The sequence below is a fragment of the Ceratotherium simum genome, chromosome 22 (genome assembly GCF_057802395.1).
Source record: "Ceratotherium simum simum isolate JZ-2026a chromosome 22, ASM5780239v1, whole genome shotgun sequence".
Classification (NCBI taxonomy): Eukaryota; Metazoa; Chordata; class Mammalia; order Perissodactyla; family Rhinocerotidae; genus Ceratotherium; species Ceratotherium simum.
This window is the reverse complement of record NC_141921.1, coordinates 16,366,839-16,376,693: the sequence shown is the minus strand read 5'-3', so window position 1 is coordinate 16,376,693 and position 9,855 is coordinate 16,366,839. Positions and strand designations below refer to the sequence as shown.

General features: G+C 45.0%; 2 protein-coding genes across 3 annotated transcripts in view; one reads left to right on the top strand and one right to left on the bottom strand.

Moving 5' to 3' along the window:
- Positions 1-3,213: 3,213 nt before the first annotated feature.
- Positions 3,214-9,548, bottom strand: SVBP (small vasohibin binding protein). 2 transcript variants are annotated; one of them, XM_004443139.3, is made up of 3 exons: positions 9,480-9,548; positions 8,623-8,772; positions 3,214-3,643 (listed from the first exon to the last, which is right to left on the bottom strand). In XM_004443139.3, exons 2-3 carry the CDS (start codon positions 8,734-8,736, stop codon positions 3,557-3,559), a joined length of 201 nt encoding a protein of 66 aa, XP_004443196.1. In that variant the 5' UTR covers positions 8,737-8,772; positions 9,480-9,548; the 3' UTR covers positions 3,214-3,556. The 2 variants fall into 2 exon arrangements, with proteins under 2 accessions (XP_004443196.1, XP_087302263.1); XM_087446137.1 differs by lacking the exon at positions 9,480-9,548 and having other exon boundaries at positions 8,623-9,248.
- ERMAP (erythroblast membrane associated protein (Scianna blood group)) overlaps positions 9,129-9,855 on the top strand; it is a 49,817-nt gene continuing 49,090 nt past the window's right edge. Inside the window, exon 1 of the mRNA XM_087447084.1 lies at positions 9,129-9,699. Within this exon, the coding sequence (XP_087303210.1) occupies positions 9,129-9,699 (571 nt within the window). The remainder of the gene's footprint in view (positions 9,700-9,855) is intronic.

Sequence of the window (9,855 nt, the reverse complement as noted above, 5' to 3'; positions counted from 1 at the left end):
CAAAGGCTTAGGTCAGCAGTTCTCAAAGTGTTCCTGAGATCTTTTCAGGGTTAAAACTACTTTCTTAATAATCCCAAAACAGGGACTGACATGTCACCATTGACATTTTGCTAATGGTGCCAAGCAATGGTGGGTAAAGCTGCTGGCACCTTGGTGTGAATCTAGGCAGTGGCACTATATGGTACTGGTTGTCTCGAGGAAAAGCATTGGTCTGAATTTGAGCTGAACTAGCTGCTTTTCTTATGAAACACCAAACGATGACTGACAGACAAACTAGGGTTTTTCAGACGTGGTTTTCTTGAAATAGGAACTGAGTGAGACTGTCACTTCAAGAAAAAACAGTTTTTGTTGCCAAGAATAAAATTTGAGCTTTCAAGTGAAAATTAGAATTTTGGAAAACTTGTATCCACCACCTTGAGCTTGACAGTTTTCCAATACTCAAAGACATTTCTGATGAGATTAGTGGGGATATTAATGAATATGTGTTTTTAATGTTGTATAATAAAACGGGTCGACATTTGGAAGATCTGCATAACTCAGTGAACCAATATTTTCTAAATGACTGATGCACAGTGTTACAAAATCATGCGTGGATAGATGATCCATTCAAAGGGCAAGATTCAAAGACCAATGGATTTTAATGTAATAAAGTACAAAATGTTCATTGATATAACATCAGATTTCAAGTTGTAACTAACCTTTATGAAACTACCACTTGCTGAGTTTTGGTGTCGTATCAAAAAAGAATATTTAGCAGCTATTTAAATGCTCTTCTCTTTTCCAACTACATATCAGTGTGAGGACGGATTTTCCTCATATACTCAACCACAACAACATGAGAATACAGAATGCAGAAGCAGGTATGAGAATCCAGCTGTTTTCCTTTAAGCTGGATATTAAAGAGATTTGCAAATATGTAAAACGATGCCATTCTTCTCATTAAATGATTCTTTATTTTGGAAAATTATTATTTTTTTCAACAAAAACATTATTTATGTTAACCTGTAATAGATTTTTATTATATTTAAATGAATTAATAAATTAAAAAAATTTTTGTTTTCATTTCTAATATGGCAACAGAAGTTTTAACAATATTAATTCATTTAAAAATAATAAAAATCTATTACAGGTTAACATGAATAACAAAACAAAAGCTTTTGGGGCTCTTTAATTTTTAGAGTATAAGGAAGTCCTGAGACCAAAATGTTTGAGACTCACCAATTTAGGGAGATTAGAACTTGCCCAAAGTTCACACAATTAGTACGTAGTGGACCCAAGAGTCAAACCCAGGCAGCCTGACTTCCAATGTCAGTGCTCTCATTATTAATTTTTTGATGCAAGGGTTCAAAAACATCTTCTCTCACCTCTGAGACACTGAGAATGGATTATGGATTGTGGATTATACTTCTAAGAGCCTTAGCATTCAATGCTATTCCAAACATGGATACAAAGGCCTCTGGAACCCTTACCTTGGTATTTCTGAGGTAGGAGAGAAACCACTTTTTTTCTTTAAAATCTGAATAAAAAGATGATCCGTTCCTGTCTTGGTTCAAGCACCCTCTTATATCTCACACTTTTTGTTTTTTTTTTACCACAACCCACAGTAAGAAATAACTTTTACCTCAAATGCAGTATACACATTCATAAGTGTATATAAACCTGAAACAAAGCTTCATGAAACAATATCCTTACCACATGTGATAGTTTTTAATCTATTCTATTATTTCATTTAAAAGAAAAGCTTGTCACAATTTATTAAACTGATTTGACAACCACCTACAATTTAAAAAACTGCAATACTAGAGCACTTTTCTAGGACAGAGTATATCCAGGGCTGATACATCTTAATACAAGCAGTTCCCAACTAAGGAGCAGAATCATTCCAACCAACGCTCATGTATTACTTGGTTATTTGAAATTTGAAACATTTCCTGTGAAACAAGGTGGTTGGGAAGGGAAGGAACATTTACTGAGTATCTATTATATACATTACCTTGTTTATTTCTCAACAAGTGATCCTGAGAGGAAGAAAATACTATTCCATTACATAGATGGGAAAAGTGAGGCTTGGAGAGGTTAATAACTTACCCAGCATAGTAGAATTGGTATTTGACCCCAGGTCATTTGACTCCAAAAACTGCTCTTTCTAGCAAACTACAGCACTTCCTTAGGTTTATGATGACAGCTCACTCCAACCCCTTACTCCTCCAAAAAACGAAACCAAAAAATCTCCATTCAACCTAAATTCAACAGGACACCACAGAACCTAATTACCATTTATGGGGACAATCTGTGTAGAGATTATCCTTAATTATAACTTGGGGTCTCCCAAAAATACATTCTCGGCGGTGGTAGAAAGTTTCTCACCCCATTAACATCCCAGTTTACTCCTAAAACAAGCCACAGCAATGGGAACAGAATTCTCGGTGACTTCAGAGGCAGCAGAGAGACACAGAGATGGGAACTGCGTGAGCTGCCCCAGCACCAGTTGGGAGAACGCAGGCATTTCCAGCGTGGAAAGTGAAGGGGATGGCAGCGTTTGGCTCTTTTGCCATAACTAAGTGATCTGCCTCATGTCCATACATATTCTGCTTTCTGACATCCTCTCCCCCTACTCCCAAGGAATATCTGGAAATGAAATATCCCGAGAGAACAGTCTCTCCTTTTGCTCAGCATTAAAATAACTCCATTGCTAGAGTTGAAGTATGAGCCACCATTACTGAAGCAACTGTCGGCTGCAGAAACAACTTTACATTTCCACACCTAAAGATGGCAGGTGGATGGGTCCAGTTTGAATATTCCCAACATAAACCTGTTTCTAGGCCTGACAAAGTAGCCCCCAAAACGAAAAACCCAAAGTTCCCACACCCGCCTCTCCCTGCTGGTGCAAGCCTGCTAACCGTCCACATTCACAAGGTGAGAGGACTCCGAGCTGCAAGCCTCTAACCCTGAGCAGGGCGCCCCTAGGAGTACAAGGTCACGTATTTATACCTGTGTGGCTAACAGCTTAGGCTCTGTAGGGTCTGCAGAGCTTCAGGCCCAGGAAGAACGAAAACCGGCAGCAGCCACGATCTCTCTTCTCTCCTCTCCTGTCCACGCACCTCCTGAAGGAGAAGGGTTCCCTGTGCTCGCCTCAACGTTTCTTCCCTATTACATTCCTTCTGACTACATGTTCTACGTCTAGGCACCCCCAAACTAAATTACGAGCAAACGAACATTTTATTAGTATTTTATTTGTGTTTTTGGAGAAGATTTACAGTTTCACAAGAAAGACTGATTTTTCTCAAATAATAGAAAAAGGTGAAAAAAAAAAAAAGGGTCTATTGTCTTAGAAGAATAAAACAAGTGTCTTCAGCAAGCACTGGGCCAATTCAGATTGGAGACACCAGTGAAGCAGAAGTTACATGTAGGGAGTTCAGATTTATCCAGTTTTAGGAATAACACAAATGTCTTCCTGTCTAGTTCTGTAAGGCTCCAAATGGGCCACCTCAGCTTAAAACTGGTAACAAGCTCACAAGGCCTCCAGGGTCCCGTCTCGTTTGGCCACAGGGGTGGCTCACTCTCTGGGAGGCTGCATCTGTTTACAGAACTCATCGAACTGCTGCTGCTCCAGTTCCGTCATGACTCTGTTGAGGGCATAGATCTGCATGGGAGAAGAAGACACGTTAGCAGTGGAGGCAGCTGCTCCACACATCTTCAGACACAACAGGCTGGGTCTTCTGAAAATCCCAGAACTGCACCAGTGACGCAGGGACAGTGACGAGGGAACAGGAGAGCTGGACATTAATCCTATTTGGGGAATCAGCAAAGCAGTGAGGCAGGGGGCTTGATCTGAACTTTAAAGGATCAGTAGGATTTGAACAGGTAGAGACTGGGGAAGGGACATGATAAGCGATGGGGGACGGGGCAGATTACCATTAAATAAATATGATGAAAAGTACAGGATCAGTTCTGGAAACTTCAAGTGTGCTAATATGAAGGATATTATAGAGTGGGGGCTGAGGAGCTGGAGAAAGCAAGAAAAGTATGCTGGGGTCTTAGATGCTATGCCAAGGAATCTGGACTTTATCTGGCTGACTCTGGAGAGCCAGCAAAGACAAGTGTGCAGGGGAGCAACTTGATTCTATCTGTGCTTTGGGAAAGATAACTGGAGACTGTGTGCGGGATGCAGTGTGGGGAGCAGAGATTAAAGGTCACTTAGGAAGCGTCTATTACAGCAGTCCAGGGAGGAGGTAGCGGGGAGACGGCCTAGGCAGCCATTAGGGTGGAAGGAAACTGCAAGAGACATGCTAAAAGGTGAAAGACAGGGGATCCACCTTATTCTTCACCTTGTAGTAATCAGTCAATCCACTAAGAACAGAAACATCATAAAAATTCCCAATTTGTAGAAGAAAAAAATGAAGGGGTGTGTTTATGTGTAGGGGATATAACTTGATTAATTAAAAAGAAGAGAAGGGGAAAAAAAAAGAAACTGAGAAGTGAGACAAATAGGAAATACAAAATAAGAGCAGAAATTAATGAAAAAGCAACCAAACGTACAATAGAGAGGATCACCACGACTGTGAGATGGTTCTTGGAAAATACTAAGAAAACCCTGCAAACCTCTGACATGACTGATCAAGATCAAAGGGAGGAGGCACAGAGAAACATTATTAGAATTAAAAAGAAAACACAATTACTGATATAATGGCGATTAAAACAAAACAGGAACTTTGTGTCAATAAGTTTGAAAACTTAAATAAATTCCTAGAAAAAGTAAAAGGATCAAAACTGACTAGAATAAATAGAAAGCTTGAATGATTCTATAACCATTTTTTCCTTTTTTTTTTTTTTTTTGCTGAGGAAGATTAGTCCTGAGCTAACATCTGTTGCCAATCTTCCTCTCTTTTGGCTTGAGGCAGATTAGCTCTGAGCTAACATCTGTGCCCATCTTCCTTTATTTTATATGTGGGTCCCTGCCTCAGCATGGCTGACGAGTGGTGGAGGTCTGTGCGCAGGATCTGAACCTGTGAACCCAGGCCACTGAAGTGGAGTGTGCCGAACTTAACCACTAGGCCAGGGGGCTGGTCCCTCCAAAAATTTCTTTTATTGTGGTAAGATCCTATCATCTTTAACGAAAATGAAATTCTACACAGTGATGAAAATAGTTACAAATGACAACACAAGTGATTCTCAAAAAGCATAATACTGGCAGTTAAAATGGTTAAGTTTTATGTTATGTATGTTTTACCACAATAAAAAGAAATAAATAAATTTGAATGGTTAAAAAAAGATGCTAAGTGAAGAGAGCCAGTCACAAAATATAGCAATACATATAAAGTTCAGAAACACCAAAACTAGACAATATATTGCTGTGTCACAAAATATTCTTTAGGGGTACACACAGAAATAGTAAATTAATACAGAAGAGCAAGGGAGTGATTAGCATAAAATTAAGGAACAAGGCTACTGCTAGTGGGAAGGGCTGGGGGCATGACCCGAGTGGGGCCCGAGGAGTTTCTAAGTTATGGGTTACGTTCTGCTTCTTTAGTTGGGTGTTAGGTACAAGGGTGTTTGTTTTATTCATCTTCTTTAACCTGCACATACATATTACATGTATACTTTTAACATTTATATATTTTTTAAAACCTCTGCCTCATTCCTTCATGCTTTAACGAACATTTGTAATCTACATATTACTGTGGTGGGACTGCGAGGATATTAAATACCTTCTCAGACCTCGGGATCAAGGAGGCAAGATGGTAGGAGAAAGGGCAAACTAAAATCAGCAGAGAAAAAGACGCAAATGGGTTAGGGGTCTGAGCCAAGGAATGACGGACTGTCAGGAAGGAAAGGGCCCCACCAGTGTCAAACGCTGCCTCAACTGCCCAACGTGCCTCTGCCCCCATTCGCCCCTCACATCTCTCCTTCACATCCAACTTTCCGGAATGTGGCATCTTTGCAGAACTGAATGGAAACGGTGCCCCTTCCTCCCCTAAGGGGCCTTGTCACATTCCTCCGTTAGGAGACTGCGTTCCAGGCCACACACTGAAGAAAACAGCGGGGCAGCTGCGGGGCGGAGCAAACAAGCAGGGGCAGAGGTCGGAAGGCCCTCGGCTCCCCATTAACGAGGGTTCTGGTCACGTCACCTCACTGTAAAACAAGGATAACACCTTCTCTCTCACAAAGTCGTGTGTTTTATATCTCCCCACCATATTCCAGGAAGGATTTACAGAGGTCAAAATGGGAGTAACAGTAATACCTGAGTAACAATAAGAAGCCCTGGGGTGAGGATGACATGTGGTCGTGCACGTCAGGTTGGCCCTGTGCCTGGCACATCTGAAGAGCTCAACAAGTGCCAGCTGCTGCGAGAGTGCAAATCCAGTATTGCACTACCGCCAGTGAGCACAGACGCCAGCAGTCGTTCAGCTCAGAGTCCACACAACAAAAGCACGCTGACCGCCGGAAGCCCAGTGAGGCCCGAGGACAAGCGCAGCCATTTCCTGAGTGCTCGCTCCGTGCCAGGCCTCTGCTAAGTGCTTTACATACAGCATTTCTGTTCCTTACAACAATCTTGTGCCGTAGAGATTAGCATCCTCATTTTACCAAGGAGGAATCGAGGAAGTGAGGTTCAGAGAGGTTAAGTATCTTGTCCCAGGTCACATGGGAAGAACCAGGATTTATGGAGGAGCTGGGATTTGAAGGCAGACAAGTAAATGTAACCTGTGGAACCTCACCCAAAGGGCAGCAATAAGGACGTGAGCAATGTCCCCAAAAACAGCTGTCCCCAAAGTGTGCACAAAGGAGTGTCCTCGGGCTGCTTCTTACACCAGCCCCAGACAGCTCACCCAAGTGCCGTGCAGGAAAGTCACCTGTGGGCCTGGATCCGGGGGGACGGGAGGTGAAGGAGACGGAAGAACATTGTTGGAATCCAGGCGCACAGCTCTCAGACGGTCTGTCTTAATCCACAGGCAGATTTCAGCTTATAGATTAACTTCAAACACACTATTAAATTTACTTACTACGTTTACTGTCTGCCCCCTCACTGAACACAGCTCCACAAAGGCAGGGATTCTTCTCTGCCTTGTTGTGTATCTCCAGTTCCCACAACAGTGCCTGGCACACAGGAGCCGCTCAATATATATATATATTTTTTAATTCTTTTTTTTTTTCCCCAAAGCCCCAGTAGATAGTTGTATGTCATAGCTGCACATCCTTCTAGTTGCTGTATGTGGGACGCGGCCCCAGCATGGCCGGAGAAGCGGCGCGTCGGTGTGCGCCCGGGATCGGAATCCGCCGGTAGCACAGCGCGTGCAGTTAACCGCTAAGCCATGGGGCCGGCCCTCAATATTTGTTTAATGAAGGGATCAAACTAACAGAAACTTAGTCTGACACTACCAAGTGTCAAAGAAGTGGAAAAGAAGCGACGAATGAGAACTCTCTTACATTGTTAATGGGGGTGCAAATTTGTACAATCTCTCTGAAAGCAATTTGGCAACGTTTAGCAAAACTGAAAGGTACCAGTAATTCTACTTCTAGTTACGTACGCCCTACAGAAATTCTAGCACAAGTGCCAAAGCAGACACCTAAAAGTTTTTCACTAAAGCAATGTTTGTAACAGCAAAAAAACTATAAATAATTTAAATGTCCATCACTGGAGGAATGGGTTAATATACTAAAGTGGATTCATAAAACAGACTACTGTAAGCAGTGTGAGGAATACACTAGATTCTTATATCAACCTGAATAGTTCTAAGAAACATAATGTAAGCAACATGCAAAATAAAACATATGGAATTTTATTATTTGAAAAATTTAAAACACAAAAGAACATTGTATATTGTTCAAAGATATCTATTAATATATTTGAGTATAAAAAAATAACAGTGGTCGCCCATAGGGAGGGGTAAAAGGGTGTAAGACAGGAAATGGGCAAAGGGTCTTCAAATTTATATGTATTTTTTATTTATCTTATTTAAAAAAGACTCCAGGCAAGTGTGACAAAATGTTAACCAATACCAATCTGGGGTGCTGAGTACCCAAGTATTTGTTATAATGGTCTATTTTTCAATTTCTCAAAAAAAAAAAAAAGAAATGAACAAAAGGAACAGAAAGAGGGAAAAGAGTGTAGCAAGCTTTTTCCTGATATTAAATACTAAAATAAAATACCCACGTCTGGATGTGGTTCAACATGGGCAGTGTAAACGGCTTAAGCTTTTCATTCTCAAGTTGATTTTAGAACAAGGGAACACAGGGGCGGGTGTGCGGCGTGGGCCTCTCCTCGCGGAGTGCGAGCAGCCGCTCTCCGGGGGAAGTCCAGAACATGCGTGCTAGGGGCGTCTGACACCTGCTCTCTCACTCTGACCCTGCTCTTTCTCCTCTCCTCCTTCCCTCAGGTCCCTCCCGCAAAAGCGCCGCACCAGGAGTCCTCTGGAGACCTGGGACCGGCCGTGGCTCTGGCACTAACTGGCACGTGACTCTGGGGTGCCACTTTACCATTGCGGACCTCAGTGATCCCCTCTCTAAACCTGGAAGAACCTGGTCCGCCTGGAGGCCGGCAGGGCTCCGCGTCACAGTTCTCCTCTACTATTTCTCTCTTCCAGCATCACCTCCGGCAGCCTGCAGGCCCTGCCTTCATCTCACCTCTGCTCGTTGTCTTTGCTTCAGCTCCTGCTGGGCTGATTTCTGCTTGGCCTTCTCAACTCTGCTGACAGGTTCTTTAACTTTGGATTTTTCTTTACGTGCGGGTGGATCCATGACTTGGCTTCTGAATACGTCTTAGTCAGCTCTGACCTGGATGGTACAGAAAGAGACTGATCTCAAAAAAAAGAAAAAAAGAAAGAAAAGAAAAAGAACTGTCGGTCACTCGCCTAACTCAGCCCCTTCCTTTGACAGATGAGGCAGAGTGGGCCAGTGGAAAGGGCGCTAGATTTGGAGGAGTAAGATCCGAGTTCCACCGCCACATCTCGGGGCGTCCCTGGGCAAATCTCCTCCCCACTCTGAGCCTCAGTTTTCTGTGTCCGTAAAATGGGACAATAGTCCATTCCCTGGCCTCCTGCAAGAGCTGCCGTGAGGACCAAATGAGAGGACCCATGTGGACACGTTTCATGCACTGCAGCGTGCTGAACCCCGCGTGGGGCTGTACGATCATGAGGACACCCGGGCCCAGGGGGACGGGCCAGCCGACGTCTCCAAGCCGGGCAGCGGGGCGGCCCGAGCCTCGCTCCCTTCCGGGCCTTCGGGCCACGGCTTCCCCACCACCGCCCTGTCGGACAGTAACGTCCCCGCTCGGCCGCCCGCGCGAGGCCCGGCCTGCCCGCGCCCGCGCCCCCGCCCCCGCTCGGGCCCAGGGGAGGCTGCCCCCCCGCCGCTGCCCTTTCCGGCGCGAAATGGCGGCGGGCGGCGCGCGGGAGTGGCGCCTTCCTTCCTCGGCCGTGGGACCGTGGGGTCCAGCCGCGTCGCCGACACGGCCCCACGCGAGGGTCCCGGCCGATCGCTACCTCCGGGCCTGGAGTCCCGAGACCCCCGCGCCTCGGATCGGGCGGGCCTGGGGGCGGGGCCAGGAGGCGGGGGGCGGGCCGGCGCGCTCCGAGGCCCCGCCCGCAGGAGGGGCGGCGCCTGCGCAGAGAGCGCGTCTGGACGCCCCGCTGCGGCGCTGGGGGCTGGAGGGGGAGCTGTCGCCCGGGCTGTCGCCGCGGCTGTTGCAGGGGCTGCGGCTGGGCCTGGGGCGGTTACGACTAATAAAAGCTTTTCCCGGGGATATTTTCTGGGTTGGCTGCTAGGATTTGAAGGATGAGCTCTGAAACCTGGGACTAGGATTGTAACCTTCTGAACCTTAGTTTGTTAATTCCAAAAGTTGACACGGTGATTGCTGCC